At 35.9% G+C, this 17919-nt stretch overlaps 1 protein-coding gene across 1 annotated transcript in view; it reads left to right on the plus strand.

Annotated features, from left to right (window-relative positions):
• The window catches only part of LOC150107495 (uncharacterized), a 1121546-nt gene that overhangs the window by 722768 nt on the left and 380859 nt on the right, over positions 1 to 17919 (plus strand). The window contains exons 54-55 of the mRNA XM_090392112.1: positions 1952 to 2278; positions 13002 to 13328. Of these exons, the coding sequence (XP_090248238.1) occupies positions 1952 to 2278; positions 13002 to 13328 (654 nt within the window). The remainder of the gene's footprint in view (positions 1 to 1951; positions 2279 to 13001; positions 13329 to 17919) is intronic.

Genomic DNA, 17919 nt, shown 5'->3' on the forward strand with positions numbered 1-17919 from the left:
TATCACAGTAAGTGTTCTTCCCCAGATCATGGGAAGGAGACTTACTGTGATATCATTCACTCAGAAATGGAACTATAGGATTATCTCAGATGCCATATGGACACAATAATAAGACTTAGAGAAGTTATAGCTTGCCCTGTTATTTTTCAACATAATCTCCCTTAAGACTAATACATTTATTCCAACAGTGCTCCAGCACCATTATCCCTGTAGAAGTTCTCAGTAAAATTTGCAAAATACCTCTCTACAGTTGCAATCACCTCTTGATTTGAAGAAAAAAGCTGACCAGTGAGGAAGTGTTTTAGTTTTGGGAAGAGACAGAAGTCAGAGGGAGCCAAATTTGGGGAATAGGGTGGATGTTCCAACAATTCATAGTGCAGATCCCTTAATTTTTCCATTGTCAAAACACCTTTGTGGGCAGGTGCATTGTCCTGATGAAAGATGATTTTTTCCTTCTGCAAACCGGCTCTTTTCTCACAAATTGTTGTGACTAATCTGGTTAAAAGATCGGAATAATATTCCCCGGTTATTGTTTTACCCTTTTCAAGATAATTAATAAACAAAATGCCTTTAGCATCCCAAAACACTGATGCCATGACCTTGTCTTCTTTGGTGCTGAACAACTGGCTTCTGTGTACTGTTTTGACTGTTGATTGGATTGTGGTATGTACTGGTGAATCCAAGTCTCATCCGTAGTAATAAATTGACACACAAAATCAGTTTTATTCTTGTTAAAATGTTCCTAGCACTGTTCAGAGATTGCAAGCAAGCGCGTTTTTGATCTGCGCGTCACCATCTTGTGCAAAGCTTTTTCGTTTGCAATTCTTCATGCAAAATGTATCCTACACATTCTTTTGAAATGCCTATAGTCTCAGCAATTTCACGCAGTTTGACTCGCTGGTCATCCAATACCATATCGTGCACTGATCAATGATTTCTCGTGTTGTTACACTTTTCGGACGTCCTTCACGTGGATCATCTTCAAGGCTGGTATGGCCATGTTTAAACTCGGCAGCCCATTTTCTAATTGTCAAAAATGAAGGAGAAGAGTGCCCATAAACTTTTATAAACTTGAAATGAATTTCTTTTGCCATTAAATCTTCGTTTACAAAGAATTTTATAACTCCACGATACTCAATTTTATCCATTTCAAGGGATACAGGCAACACTTTTGCTTCAGACAGGTGTATAAAAAAACTACTTAATAGAATGACTTGCAATTTCACATCGATGCTTATGACAGATGTTACAACTTAGAAAAAAAAAATCTTGCCGATAGTGTTGCCATTTATCGTTGAGGCCAAGAACTCTTCAGACTCACCCACATTGTATCTCAGGGCCCTCAATGAGCATCAACTTGGCCCACTAACCTTATCTACAATAACTGACACCAAGAAACAAAAAACACATGAGAAACCTGATAAGATCTCAGCTTTTCCTCATTATACTCTCAACTGGTAAATGTCCTATTGATAAAATTTCCTGCTTCATTATTCATCTAATGAAGCAGGAAATAATGAAGATCTCTAAAATCCATCCAAAAGACTTCATTTATTAAAAGTTTTAACAAGTTTTTGCCAAAGGAAATGAATACTTGTCATAACATTTGGTATTTATTTTCTACAGAAACATTTATAACAACTTGTATGACATAACATTATGTAACATTATTTAATTGTTTACATCATTATGTTTATTAATATAATATGTTCAGAATACTGAAAGCAATGGGAGAAATTGTATCGGTTTCATGTAATTAGGAATGGTGGAATATATATAAGTAATAATTTTAAAATATACTGTACTGAAAGTATTTCCAGATACTACATGATTAGCTGTGTAGCACACACACACACACACACACACACATCTGTATTTGTTTGCTTGTTTGTTTTAAATAGATGTTATAGACTGAAATACTTTTTTGATCCCCACACCTCTTTCTTTATAGTTCTTGAAGAAACTATTGCTGGACCGACAAAACAGTGTTTGTTCACTGACAACTATGGGAAAAGAAATCATGAGTAATCTGAATACCATGGAGAAGTCACAGATTGATTCTCACCTGAGCATTTTAATTCAGAGATTTGAGGAATTAATCTCAGGTGCTCAAGACAGAATGGATTCATTAGAAAAGACAATTCCAATTGCAAAAGAATTCCAAGAATTACTTACACCATTGACTGAATGGTTAGATCAATCAGAAAAACAGTTAGTGTCTATGGCTACAGTACCTGTGGAACAGGAAAAAATTCATCAAAAGATTGCTGAACATAAGGTAAAATACTGTAACTTAAAATTTTAACTTTGAAGTTATTCAGGTTTACTTATAGATGGGTGATTATTTGCCATAATTAAACTTTTCCTAGAGCCTTATGTACCACGATAGAACAATGGGAATGTCACCAAATTTGGTAGGGAGACTAATGAAGACATGGGAAGGATTCCGTGGAAAAAAAAATTTTGTTTGAAAAGTCACCAGGAGGGGGAATATGGTGCTGTACAATTTTAAAAAAACATTAAAATGGAGAGTCAAATGAATAGCAAAAGATAAACTGAGATGAAAGATTACCTTTATGTGTCACACTTATGATAACACAGCAATAAAATATTTAATATCAATTTTATTTAGACCAGTAATTATGGTATTACAGTTACTGGAGTGTAAGTGTTGTCACAAATCTGTTACACAACTCAAGCACATTGGGTTCATCCATGCAAAAGAGGACCTGGCTCAGTGTAGCCACAATTTTCATGGACTAGAAATTGCATCCTGTACACAGCATTCTCAACAGCATATGAAGAAATGCTCATCACAGTTCATGATATGTTGTCCTTTAAGGCTGCCAAGTTTGAGACACTGCCATGATAGATGTTGGCCTTTAGGTAAGCCCAGAACCAAAATTGCATGGAGTAATATCAAGGCAATGAGGTTGTCATGAAACTGGAAAGAAGCGACTAATCAATCTTTCTTCTGTGATGTGATGCTGTAGAAGCTGCTGTACCAGTCATACAATGTAGGAGGTGCTCTATCTTGCATAAAAATGGTCTCATCCAGACATTGTCGTTGCTGAAGTTGCAGAATGATGAAACTGTTCAACACATTGTGATATTTCCATGTGGCAGTGGAACAAGTTACTGGTCCTGTGGAGTGATGTCCTCAAAAAAAAAAAAAAAAAAAAAATTGCCCTATTACATTCATCTTGAAGCACAAATTTGACAGTTTTGGGTGTTTACATTCCTGTTCAGATAAAAATGCACCTCATCTCCCTACAGAATTTTTGAAGGTCAAACATCATCGGCTTCCAGTCTGACCAGAAATGTCAGAGCAAATGTCAATCACTTATCATAATCATTGTGTAGCAGCTGCTGTATGTGGGTGATCTTGTATGGATAAAATGTGATAATTTTGTGCAAGACTTTCCATACTATGGAATAAGGCACTACTCCATGGGTACTGCTACTACCAGCAACATTTTTGTGTGATGTCGAAAGTTGCAGTGGTAACTTCTTCAATTACCTATGGCGGCATTGATTTCCATCCTCTGCCAGGTCAAACTTCCAAAGGTCCTATTTCTTCAGACTTTTCAATCATTGATGTAACTGCATTAGCTGACTTTACACAAGTTCTGTGGGTTCTAAATTTATGAAGAGCAGCTGGTGCATTGCATTCCTTAAAGTGAAAATAACTTTACAAGTAACATATGATAAGGTAAAGTGAGATGCATGTTGAATACAACTATCAATAGGAATATGTTTGTGAAATTTTCCCTTTACTTTATAACTCTTATGATGCCAACAAAAACAGATGTTCAACTTTGTTTTATGAAAAGTTTTGGTTTCTTGGGCTACAACAGTACCATATTCCCCCTGTTGGTACCTTTTCAAATTAATTTTTTTTTTTTTTTTTTTTCACAGAATCTTTCTTCCCATGTCTTGAGTAGTCTCCCTACCAAATTTGGTGAACATTCCTGTTGTTAGATTGAGCTGCATAAGGCTCTGGATAGGGGAAGTTTAATTATGGCCACCATATATTAGCAATGAACAATCTAAAATTTTAACTTTGAAATTGCTCAGATTAACTCATAATTGGTGATTATTTATATTAGCAATGAACAATCTTTTCTAGTCCAAGGTCCAATTTTATGTTCAATGGTGGTTGTGGGCCAGATAATTTTATTTTTCACAAAAGCCAGTGGCACTCGCACGCATGTGTGCACACACACACATGTCAAACTAGAAGCCAGTTCTATAAACTTTTATAGAATTGCTTTCTAGTGTGATATTAGCATATAGAAAATATTTTATAAAAGGCAAATATATATGTATATATATTTTATTCACAGAAATGCACAAAATGTATCTTGCTACAAACATGATTGTGTGAGCACACTGAGCCGAATTGATCATATAAGTCATACTGTGCACATACCACACAGATGATCTGTAGTCATCCATGTAGCTCATAACACCATGAGCCTCTCTGACTTAGTGTAATGAACATAAATAATTGTTTATATAAAAACATTTCTATTGTAACAATACATTGTTAATGTGCATTTATATAGATACATTTTCCTTTCTGCCAACTCTTTAAGTTTTAATTTTAAAAAAAATCAAAATAATAATAATTATTATTAAGAGATACCTCCAGGGAGTCAGGGACTCATTGAAGTAGGCCACATATTACACACACACACACACCGCTATCATACTTATTCTTGAATTCATTCACACTGTTTGCACTCACAATATCCAATGGCAATCCATTCCAATCATGCACCACCTTATGAGAGAAAAATCTAGCCTTCACCCCCCCTTCTTAGCAACATTCATTCTCAGCTTCCAAGGATGCCATATTGTCCTTTCCCCACCCTCAATAAATTGAAAAATTCCATCAACTGAAATCCTGTATGAACCTTTCAGAAGTTTGTAAGCCTCAATCATATCATCCCTCTTTCTCCTGTTTGCTAGTGTCTGCAGTCTACAAATTCTCAATCTGTCTTCATAATCAGTTCCATAATCCAGATATAATTTTAACTCTCTCTCTCTCCTTTGCACTCTCTCCATTATATCAGAATCACAATAGAAACCAGGAGACTGACCTGCGCACAGTAGTCCAAGTGAGGAATTATCAACGCCTTGTAAAGAGGCAAAATGACATCCTTATCTGTATACATGTAAACGTTCATTTCAGCATTGCAATGAAATTTCTCTTTATAAATTTCTTTGCAGATAATTCAGAAAGAGCTCAGGTTTCTTATGACTAATTTATATCAACTTAAAATTTCATTGCGTGAATCCTAAAACTTAATGCATAAATTCTTCAGTTACCCATGGTAGCACTAGTTTCTGACCTCTATCATTCTGTCCAAGAGTAATAATTGTTAACTTATGTAAATACTGATTTGTTGCACAGTATCTTGCCCACTGTAAGGCACCATCTGTACAGCAAAAACTATAGTAAGTCACACCAAGTAGAATAGAATATTTCCATTTTAATATAATAATGAAATATGAGATGATGTGTACAACATTACAGGTTTGACATGCCTTTATAGTTCAATGGGTAATAAATGCATAGCATGGTTAAAAAATAGTTAAAAAGCCTTTTTAAAATTGTGACTAATATTAATTTAATGATGCTAATATTTTGAGGTACTACATCAAAATCTGCAATCCAAAAATCTAAGTATTTAAAATTTTTTACCTGATATGTATGCTTTTTATAGCTTTTGCAACATTTTATCAAGAGTTAGCCAATAATAAATTTTTAGAATATTGTCACTTGATTATAGCAGATTACAAATGAATAAAATTCTTTTACTCTACTGTTGGTTAATCCAGCCTCCTTAGCTCTATCGATATAGCCGATGCACTTTGATTGTTTTGAATTCTGTCCAGGACATGAAACCTTTATCAAGGGTTTCCAATTGAAGGTGAGTCAGCCAGTCTCACGTGAAAGTAAAAGGATTTTAGCTCCTAGAAACTTGAGTTTTTTCATACCTCAAAGCAGACAGACTGGTCAGAATAACACGTACAATTTATAGCCATAGCATACAATGCAGGTAGGATTACCAACCTTATCATTAAACACTCTGGAATTAGCAGTATCAGGTTACTACGAAGCAAAGTTCCTTGGCTGTGACAGGCCATTGAGTCTAATAGAAAAGGGAAGATGACATGAAATATTGCTTAATTGAACTGTTGTGATTCTCAGTTTATGTAGCAATAGTTAAAAATGTATTGAAGTGCAGTTGGAGCCTAGATAATTTTTTGTTTTAATCCTTTATCCAAATATAATGCACATTTTACCAAGATGTTTATTGTCAGGAGTGGAATATGTATGCATGGGCAAATGTAGCAGATGTGTTTGTTGAGAAATTAAACAATAGAAGTGAGAGAGTGACATATTTGTAGAAAGTGTGATATGTTAATGGATTGCAGTGATTTGAATGAAAGTCAGGAACCAGAAGTGAAGAAAACCAGATGAAAGGCAAAATGCAGTGATGGATGTAAAACAAAGAATGACACCAGAAGTGTGAGCATGTGAATATGAGTGTGGAGAACATGATTGTGAATACAGAAAGGATTTAAAAAAGGAAAATGTGCATACAGAATGAAATTAGACATATGGTGGATACAAACAGAAGAGTGCAAAAGAATAAAATGAATGATAGTGGAGAGAAAGAAGTAGCGAATGACTCAAAAATAGCATTATATGCAGATTCTGCCATAAAAGGTGTGGTACAAAGGGTGCACAAGGCATGTTTTCCAGGAGGGCAAATGAACAGGATGATTGAGGTGGGGGGGGATGAGAAGTAAGTGTGCAAGGGACTTATTGGTTGTGTTTGGAACAAATGATTTGGTTCATCATAGGGAAAATGTGAGATTGAATATCAGGAGATTATTGAGGAGAGTGAAAGACAATAGTGCAATAGGAAGGGTAGTTTGTGTGCTGCCCAGCTATGACAATGATGAGTTGCAGCAGAGAAACAGAGATTTTGACTGAGACATTGGTGGAAATGTGTGAAGAGAAAACTGACTGAGCTATGGAGGCTCATAGTCACAAATTAACATAATATGCTAATGTAGCTAACCATTGAACAATAGATAATGATGAAACACCAACCATAGAACAACGGGTAAATCGATAATAGCAGTTGATTAATTAACATTGTGTTTTAAATATAATTTATTAAAATACATGCCACATGTCATTTGTTTTATTTATTTCATATGATATGATGATACAACGGCCGTGAGCCCCTTTTACAGGGAGGTATGGCACCATTTCAGTTTCCCCCCCTCCCATTTTATCTGGGCTCGGGACTTTTTCTTAAGTATTCCTCTGACTGGAATCCATTGTGTGTTCACAGGGCCAGTTTGCCTGTTCTGAGAGATGAAAAACCCAAGTTTCAGGTTAAAAAACCCCTATCTCCATATGAAAGTGGCTAACTCACCTTTTGTTGAAAGAGACCAGATAAAGGTTCCTCACATCATGGACAATTGAACCCAGGTCTTTCCAGCCAAAGGGCTTCATCTATACTGACTGAGCTATGGAGGCTCTTGTATAATTTGTAAATGATTGAAGATGCATAATTAATAAAATATGTAAAATCTTGTTGATGATGTGAGGAGCTGAAGAATCTTCCTCAGCCATAGCCAAGTTAGCTGGTCTTGGGTGTGGACAGTAGGGTTTTCTCCCCAGTTTATCTGCAAAGCAGGCAAACTGACCTTGAGAACTCAACATTACAGGACATAGGATACACCGGAGCATAGGGCTGACTACCTTATCTTGTGAATGGTTTGAGGTCTGATGATTAATAAACCCTCAACACCGCAAGGTAAAAGAGATATATTGAATATGAGATGAGATGAGATCAAAAACTTTAGTGTATTTTTGTCTGCCTGGTTTGGCCGAGTAGTTAGCGTATCCACTCTCCAGCCAAAAGGCTGCGGGTTCGAATCCCGCCATGGGCATGGATGTTTGTGATTGTCTGTGAAAATAATAGTGGTGATGGTGGACAGTAGATGGTGTTGGTATAGATGAGGCAGTTTGTGGATGATGTTGAATGGTGGAGATGGAGATCTCTAGAGTAGGTGCCCTCCCACAATGAGTCTTAGGACTCCCTGGAGGTGTCAAATAATAAAATAATAATAATAATAATAATAATAAAGAAAAAAGCAGCACTGAACACCTGAAAGGGCTGCAGTTGCCCCATCCCTGTCTTAACCTTGATGGAATGCCAGTTGCATAGCATCCAAAGAAGTCCAGAAGAATGGTAGGGGCTATTTTTTCTGCAGATATTCCTCACCAACACACCTAATTGCTTTCCAACATGCATGAGCAAGAAACATCTGTCATCAGAGCGATAGAGAATCATGGATCCAGTATACTTCTTTTATGTGAATATCCACCAAAAGAAGTATGGGGAAAAAAATCCAGATGACCCAACAGAAAATGCCAACACACTCAGGGAAACGTTTGCAAAAATATCAGCAACATATTCTTCCCCCCCCCCTTTTGCCTCAAGTTTCTTAACCAAAAAAACAAAGCAGAAGCACAATAATTACAGTTTATTTCAAACAGCATCAAAGAATACATCTGACCATTCAATAAAGAAGAAATGAAAGCTGCTTTGCTTAAGTGCCATCATACTGCTCTCGGACCAGATGATATCCATTATGAGATTATTATTATTATTATCCAGGCCTCCATGGAGTCAAAAGACTCATCATGAAAGGTCCTTCTTAGGAACGACAAAGCCTATCACGACTCAACGTGGGAGGTCCCTCCTAGGAAACACAAAGTCTATCATACCACTCCTTAAACTCATTGACCATTCTCACTCTCACTACTCTATCAGGAAATGCATTCCATAATTCAACAACCCTCCATGCAAAGAAACCACTCCTCACCCTCTTTCTCACAGTTTCCTTTCATAACTTCCAGGGATGGCCCCTTGTTATCACTAATTCCTTGTGTTCAACCAAGCAAAAGAACTTCCCAGTGTCAACCCTGTAACCACCTCTCTTGGTCTTACAGGGGAGTACCCTCTAAGACCAAGATGATTAAACATATGTCACCAATCATTCATAGATCAGTTGCACTTTTACAACAGAATTTTCTTTGAGCACATATTTCTGGGTACCTGGCAAAAGGCAGCTATTATTACATTTCCTAATCCAGGGAGGGATCCAAAAGTCTCAAATCACTATGGTCCAATTACTCTGACCAGCTGCTTGTGCAAAATTCTTGAAGAATTAACTGTCATCTTTTATGATTTTTGGAGAGAGACAACACAGTCTGGCATCCAACAATATCATTCTACTTCTGATCTTCTAATCTGATAGGAGTCATCCATTAGAATGACTTCATAATACACAAGCATCTATTATTTTCTTTCTTAATTATTTTCTTAATAATAAGTTTTGAAAGAAAATGTATTATTAAGTTTTCTTTGATATGGAAAAATCATATGAGAATACTTAGAGATTTGGAATTCTGAAAGATCTACATAATTTTGATCTTAGAGGATATTAAGATCTTCTTACCTAACTGAAACTTCTATGTCAAATTTGGAAACATACTGTCTAGACCATATAACCAGGAGGAGGGAGTCCCACAAAGTTCAGTTTTAACTGTCATGCTTTTTGAAATCAAGATCAACTTGATCCAACAATAAGCCATCATGGTGTACTCTCCCTGGCAGAGGCATGAACTTGTTGCCTGATAATAAGTTTTGATGTTATCAATGTCTTGTACAAAAGAAGCAACAAAGATCTGTGCAATTGTGATGTCATTGACATCACAATTGCACAGGTCTTTGTTGCTTTTTTTGGAGCATTTTGCTCCATTTTGTGATCACGGGAGCATTTTGCTCCCGTGATCACAATTGCAACGGGAGCATTTTTCATGTCACCTATTCCTAGTCTGTACATTGAACCACCTTTGTCACTTCAACACCAACAGTTTTCTCTATTATATGCGACAGGAATAAAATCCCCACCAGACCACTTCACGTGGGCAACTATTTTTCATCGACATGGGAAAACAACATTTGACAGACCATAAAACCTTTTAGTTTGCAGATAAAAGCTCTCCTACAAGCTCTAGAGATTGCAATAGACAACATGGTCATCACACCACTAAACACACTTTCACCATGGCAGTCATATATACACCAGCATTTAGCTTTTCTTTCAACAGGCTGCCAAAATTTTCCATCCTGCCTATCATCTACCAGCAGCTCTTTGTAGTTCACAAAATTTAATACTCTGATTTCATGCCTGTCTACATCTCAGTCTTGTAGAACCTAATGGGATCGTCTACATCTTTCCAGACAGCATTATATCTGCACAAATACCTCTAGAACACACCAACTTTATAGCCGAGTTGTTGCATTGCTGCCAAAGGTGCATAATATATTCAGACTCACAAAGTTCTCTTCAGGCAGTTCAAAGTTTAGAGTTACAAAACATCCTGTGCTCTCTAGAATCGAACACCTCCTCCTTCAGTTATGGAGGCTACACTTAGATGTATGCTTCTGTTGGATTCTAAGTCATGTTAGGATTAAGGGAAATGAGGCTTCAGATATTGCAGCAAAGTCAAACTCATTTTTCAAAATTTCACTCTCTGCCTGTGCCATACATTGATTACTGGCAGATTATCAGACACACATTACTATCCCAGTGGTAATCATCTTGGAATTATGAGGCTAATAATGAGCTCTCCCAAATGAAGCCTGAAATTAAATTATGGCAGTCTAGTCTGTGCAGGATTTAAAAAGTAAAAGTGGTAGCTGATGGTTGAGTCATCAGTTGAGTCTAATAAATTTTATTAGACTCAACTGATGTTTCCTTTGTCTTAAATTTTTAAGACAATTAATATGTTTTACCATATATCAATCATTTATGCTATTCTTATTTATACAGTTATATCTTACATATACATATACCTTGTTGTTTTATTATTTATATTTTATGATTTTTTTACGCTTTTTCATTGATCATTTTGAACCCATTTTTATCTATTTTTAATGCTTGTTCTGTACATGTTTCTTTTTATAAATACATTTATGCACTTTTATCTATATCCATTATGTCATATGTTGTTATTTTTTAAACTTGTATACTGCTGTGATTACTTATTGGCACAGTATTACCATAGCTGTCCTTGTGCCATAAAACAAACAAACAAACCATCATTAGAGGATGTGATTGTGAATAGAGTGTTTAATCTCTCCTCCCCTCAGTTGGGGAGAGTGATCATGAAGTGATGAAGTGATTACCTGGGTTGTAGTTAGTCATATGAGAACCTCTGTGATGAAGGGATATATGTGGAAACTATAGAATTGGTAATTACGAAAAGCATAAGCAACAACTAGGAGCTATGTCATAGAACGGAAAGAGATGCTGCTTGGATATTGATCAAGAGCTGTTTAACAGGGTGTTTAAATAAGGTGAAAAGGTAAATAAGAATAAAATGGATGAATTAAGCATGAAATCTGCAAGAAGGTACCTTCACAGACAACAAAGGTGAATGTTGGTAATAATTAGTTGTATGAAGAGTACAAAAAGCAAGGCTAGAAGGCAACCTCATTGGTAAAGACAGCATAAGTACAAAATGAGCAGAAATTAGCCAATCAAGCCAATAAAAATCCTAGAGAGGTCTTTTAATATATGACTAGCAGAAGTTGATATGATGGCAAGTATTGAAAAAACCACTTAGTTTCTGTCAAATGTTGAAGCATTAACCTCAAGATTACTTAGTGCTTGCTTTTTTAGTAAAATTCATCTACCAAAAAAAGTAATATCACAGCATTAGAAAAGAGCATCTTAAGAAGTTTGCATGATAATGATGGCATTATCATACTTAAAGCAGAACAAATTCCATGGTCATTTTAAATAGTGCAGATTATGAACACCAAGATTGCCACTATGTTATCATCCTTTTCCACTTCTGATAATTATCTAAACATGCGCGCACGCACACACGTGCACACACAAGAGAGAGAGAGGGAGAGAGTGTGATTATTATCACCAAGGTGCAATGTAGAGTTTGCAGAGTGATTTAAATAGACTGATAGTATGGGCAAATGTATCATATTATGAATTACTGGAGTATGTTGTAGTTGCTATATCTTTTAATGTGTTGATGTTGAAGGAGGGAAAGATATAATCGTTATTGTGTGATTACAGTTAGACCTCTCATGATGGGTTCCATGGAGATTTCTGTGCAATAATAATGATAAAACACTATATATATCAAGTTTTTTTTAATCAATGTCTACCATAATGATCAGGTTACATGCAACCAATAATATTCAGGCTACTTTTTCTTTTGTATTCCTTCATAATTTAATCAGTTATGTTGATAAAAGTGGGTTTAATTAACTTTCTGATTCAAGAAATTTTTATCAAAATATAAAACACAAACAGTCATGACTGTTATTTCTGTTCACAACTATAATTTATAATGACTTTTGTACCGTTACAATTTTCCTGAGAAACTTCAGTCTTGTTCCCTCTGCCCCACTTCTACCCTTTTCAGAAAATAAGTAAGTCAGCTTTTGGAATACACATTTTACAATAAAAGCAATGGAAAAGTATCATGTCAAGAAAATTCTGTTTTTGATAACTACTCTGTATATGAAGAGAATGATGAACTCTTATTTTCTTTATGTAATACCAATAGATGACAGGTATTCTCTCTATTACATGGCTTCTATGGCATGTGTTCTTGTACTACCTCTTCAAAAAATAAATAAATAAAATAAATAAATAATTATAAATTTTATCAAAGTTTGTTTTGGAATTGCTATTTGAATATTTATATAACACTAAATTAAGGTATAAGTTCTCATCATATGATAAAACAAAATATGAAACTGAAAAAAGGTTTTCATTTTTCAAATAAAATTGTTAAATTAATAATAATGTGGTAAAACTGATTTGAAAAATTTAATCTTTAATTTTTTTATATCTGACTATAATAGGCTCTACATGAGGATATTCTTATGCATAATAAACTATTTAAAAAAGTGGAAAATGTTGCCCATAATCTCATGAAACATGTTGGGGATGATGAGGCTGAGAGTGTAACCAAAAAACTAGATGAGGTTCTGGAACGTTACAGTAGAACCGTTGATGACAGTGATCAAATCAGTAAACTCTTGTATGCTTCACAAAAAGGATTAGATGTTTTTACATCAACATATGAAAGAGTAACTATTTGGATTGAGAAGCTGACCACAATACTTACACAATATCAAATTCTAAGTGTGTATGTTGAAAAGCTAGAAGAACAAGTGAAAGAATTAAAGGTAAGCTAGGTTTTGTTTTGTAACATATATTTATTTCTATCCTAAAGAGTCAAATGCACTAATTATAAACAACATATGAATATTTCTTTTACTTCTTTTTCTAAGCCCTTTTTATAACCATATTTGGTTATTGTATTCCCCCCCCCCCATTTGTCTCCATCTTTCTCTGTTGAAGGCTTTCCAGTGCTGAAAATTTTCAGCTATCTCCATTCAGTCACCCTTCTATCTTCTCTCTGGTTATCCAGGCATTTGTCTTTCATTATATGGATGCCACTAGGTGATTGCCATTGTCAAACTATTGTTTTTCATCCCTCCAATATGTCTTGCCTATCTCTGTTCCAATTTTAAAATCTCTTCCCCTAGATCAAATACTTTTGTTTTCTTTTCATATATATATATATATCTTTGTTCCTTATTTTGTCTTGCAGTCCAATCTTAGCATGGCTCTCCCTTCTTCTACACACAGTTTTCCTCATTCTATCCAGTATTTTGTTTAGTTATTAGCCATGTCTATGATCCATATGTAATAAATGGGATGGCTATATTTTCTTGTTGCATTTTACTGCACAAAATTTTTTTTCAATTTACCAAAAGCTGTACAGCCAAGATGAATCACAAAAGTAGTGCAAGACTGGTAGTCTCGCACTACTTTTCTTTTTGTTTTCTTCATAAATGCTTCTCTTTCCTAATGTAAAAGTTCTTCCAAGGTATGCATATTCATGTATTTGCTCTATTTTGTTATGGTGTATTATCATTTGTTCTTCTGTTACCTGGTGTCCTTCAATACAGGCATCCCATAATTCTTAGTGCAGTTTTGATCTTTAACCGCATCAAAAATATCGCAGTTAGAGTTGTAATAAATATCATTTGAAAGTATAACTAATAGAATTTTTGATGCATGAATATTATTATTTCATTACATTTTTTATTACATTTTTCGTATTTTGTTTAGACTGGTGTGATTGAAGATGGCAAATGTTGAAGAAAAAGTAAATTGCATGTATTGTGGCTTGCTGAACTCAAGTCCATAACAGCAGTAAGAAGAAAATTCTCTGCCTGTTATAACAAGGAGGCTCCCCACAGCAATTTAATTAATAACTGGATGAAAAAATTCAAAGAAACTGGATCAGTTTATGACAAACCCAGATCATGGAAGTGTTCATCAAGGGAAGCGAATGTGGTCAAAATTGAAAGCACACAGGTGCAAAAGTTTATAGATGATACTTTCACAGACAGATGGATTGGTAGAAGAGGTGCTCTTGCCTGGCTACCTCGGTCACCTGACCTGACTTCATTAGACTTTTTCTTATGGGGTCACATAAAAACAGTGATATATGCTTCAAAACTTGTTTCTCTTGATGACCATAAGACTAAAATTACAAATACAATTAATGCAGTCACTGCTCAGCAACTACTAAGCGTTTTCTGGAACTTTGAAAATCGCCTAGTTACATGCATCTCACAAGATGCCGGTCATGTTGACACTAATAAGATACAAATCATTGTAGATAAAACTTAATTACATACTCTTTAAGCTATTACATACTATAAATCTGTAGCATTTATAATGTTGACCTATTCAAGTTTAAAACTGCACTAAGAATTATGGGACACCCTGTATTTGTCATTATTTTACTTTGTTCCTAGTTTATGTGTAATAATCCTACTTTATTTGATACTGTATTTATTTCTCTTTCGTTGTTTACTATTACTGCAATATGATTAGCATATCATAAATGATTTAAAATGAAAAATTAGATAATACATTGTTAAAAAAATTTACTCTACTTACAAAGCGTCTCCTTACTATCGATGTACAAGTTAAAATACATAAACCAAGCTATTCTCTATGCCACATAATTTCATACAGAAACACCACAACAGTTCCTTTGTCCAAATTTATTTCCCAGCTTATTAAACCATTACTAAAAAGTTCTAAATTTATTATTAAAAATACCAATGATCTCTTCAAGCACATAAAATCATGTCTCCTGATGATGTTCTCTCTCTTCTTTTGATGCTTCTTCCTTATATACCAATATCGATGCACTCAAAACTGTAAACACTGTTCTTACACTGCATATGCATGACTGCAGACTATCAGACTGTACCATATTAGCCCCACATCTCCATGGGACACCTGTTCATGGTGTAGGGGACCTCCCAGTGATGGTACTGGCCCTTTTCATTCTTTTTCTTTGCTTTATTCCTGTATTTTTCACTCTACTTCTTTTGAGTCTTTTTTTACTATTGTTTCTTCCAGACTGTCATCACTGCAAACCAATACCCTGCTGCTATGTATGTCATGTGGTGTGACCCATGGACATCCAGAAAGGGAGTTACTGGTAATCTTCCACTACTTTTGCCACTGCATCAGCAAAACAGGCACTCCTGAATGACTTGGCCAGGAGTAATCAGTTAGTGGACTTGACTACAATGGTCATCATTCTTATAATTAAATTTCCTTCTCCAGGGACAGGATCCTAGGTTTACTGTGCTTCTGGTATTGTGTCCTGACTTGCCTGGACATTCCACTCTTGAGTGCATTCTTTTCTGGTCAGAGAGTGGGTGTCCATGTGTGGCTGTGTCATGGGCAGTGCTCTGACAAACTAAATGCTCGGGATTAATACATCTTCATACTCTTCTTTATCAGGGAAGATCCTCAACAAGCCTCAACCATCTCAAGAAAATATCAGATGAAAACAAAATAAAAAAAAAAACTTCAGATAAGCAATACCAATAATCACGTAAGCAAAACAACAATACCAATTTTTTGAAACTGCTGCACTCAACTAGTGAATGGGCATTTGGTCTACCCTTCCAAACCCTTCATCCAGAAGGGTTTGGAAGGATAGACTCTCCCGGAAACTCATGTTTTTCATCCCGCATGCAGACAAATTGGCCCTTCAGAATACACGCAATTTACAGACAAAAAAAAAATACTAGCTGTGGTGGTGGTGATGGGCAATACATGCCGCTGATATTGATGACTGGTAGTAGAGGTTCGGTGGAGATGGAGAGTTGTACAATAGGTGTCCTCCCGCGATGCGTCTTCGGACTCCTTAGAGGTGTCACGAATAATAATAATAATAATAATAAAAAGGGTTTGGGAGGGTTGACAGGATCCCCAAGATATGTGAATAAACTTTGTTCACAGGATATGCTGGTAGAAACATCACAATCTCAATCACAGCTTCTCCTCCATGCAACATCTATTGGAGAAATACCAATCACAGTCCCCCCCCACCACCACAAAGCATTGAACTACTATTGAGGAATCATTGAGGAGAGTGGGATCTCCTCAATGTACAAAATGAAGAGATCTGCTTCAAAATGAAAGATCAGGAAGTGAGAGCTACGGGTAAAATACTTATGCTTAGAGATGGTCAGCCAGTTCCCACTAAGATTATCCTTATTTTCACTGCTGCTATACCACCAACATCTGTTACAGCAGGATGTCTAAACTGTCCAGTTGGGCTTTACATCCCAAACCCTTTGTGCTACCTCAAATGTCAAAGTACAGTTATTCTCAAACTGCCTGATGTGGCAGTGAAGATCACAAGATTAAAGCTGTAAGAGTAAAACACCAAAATGCCCTAATTGTCAGGGAGATCACTTAGCATGCTCACGAGCATTCCAAAGGTGGAATGCTCGGAAGTATGCTAAACCTACCCTCTAAAAACAGATCCAGAAAATTAAACCAAACAGTGCATCACTAATCTGGAAGCAGAAAGCACAATATCTAGTGGTAAATCCTCGTATGACAATGTTAAACTCACCTTCTCATAATTACATCACCACTGAATGGCATAATTTCTTGCTGCCTCTCTAAATCACATAAAAGAAAATAATAGATATGTCCTCATTCCAGAGGACATGCTAAAAATGGTCCTAATAATGAAAATCCACTAATTAAAAAGATAATGGTATATGCACCACAGAGGATCTAAGACACACCTTGAGACCCTCCCCCACCCCCAACAAATGTCCAATCTACATATAGCATGAATACCTCCATTCCCCCTGAACAAGATAAAACAATTAATATTCCTAGTGTCCTCAATATATTGATGATATCAAGGCTATATTGCAGAATAAACAATATTCTTCTGCCTGCAGGAAACATCAATGAAGCCAACTGGCAATCTGGCATTATGAACCTCTCCATGTGTGACACCAGTTCTTGATCAAGGAAAACTTTCTAGTAACAGTACTGGTCCTTTTTTGTCCTTATTCTTTTTCTGTACTTTTCTTCTCATAATCTTTGCTCTACTTCTCCAGAGTCTGTTTTACTATCCTACTTTCCAGACCACCATCACTGGGATCCAATGCCTTACACCACTTGTTTGCCATGTAGTGCAACTCCTGGACATCTCGAAAGGGAGATCCTGGTATACTTACGTGTTTCACCCTCTGCTTTGGAAGGGGGGGGGGGCAGGCCTGGATAGCCCAACCAGGATCAATCAGCTAGTGGGCTTGCCTGCAAGGGTCAGTGATATTGCAGTAAGTCTACTTCTCCATAATCCAAGGACTGGGACCAAAACTTGTTATGGTATCACATAGTATCCAGTGTTGCCTTGGTATTCCACTC

Source organism: Typopeltis vanoorti, chromosome 4 (genome assembly GCF_054136105.1).
Source record: "Typopeltis vanoorti isolate ZY-2024b chromosome 4, IOZ_Tvanoo_1.0, whole genome shotgun sequence".
NCBI lineage: Eukaryota > Metazoa > Arthropoda > Arachnida > Uropygi > Thelyphonidae > Typopeltis > Typopeltis vanoorti.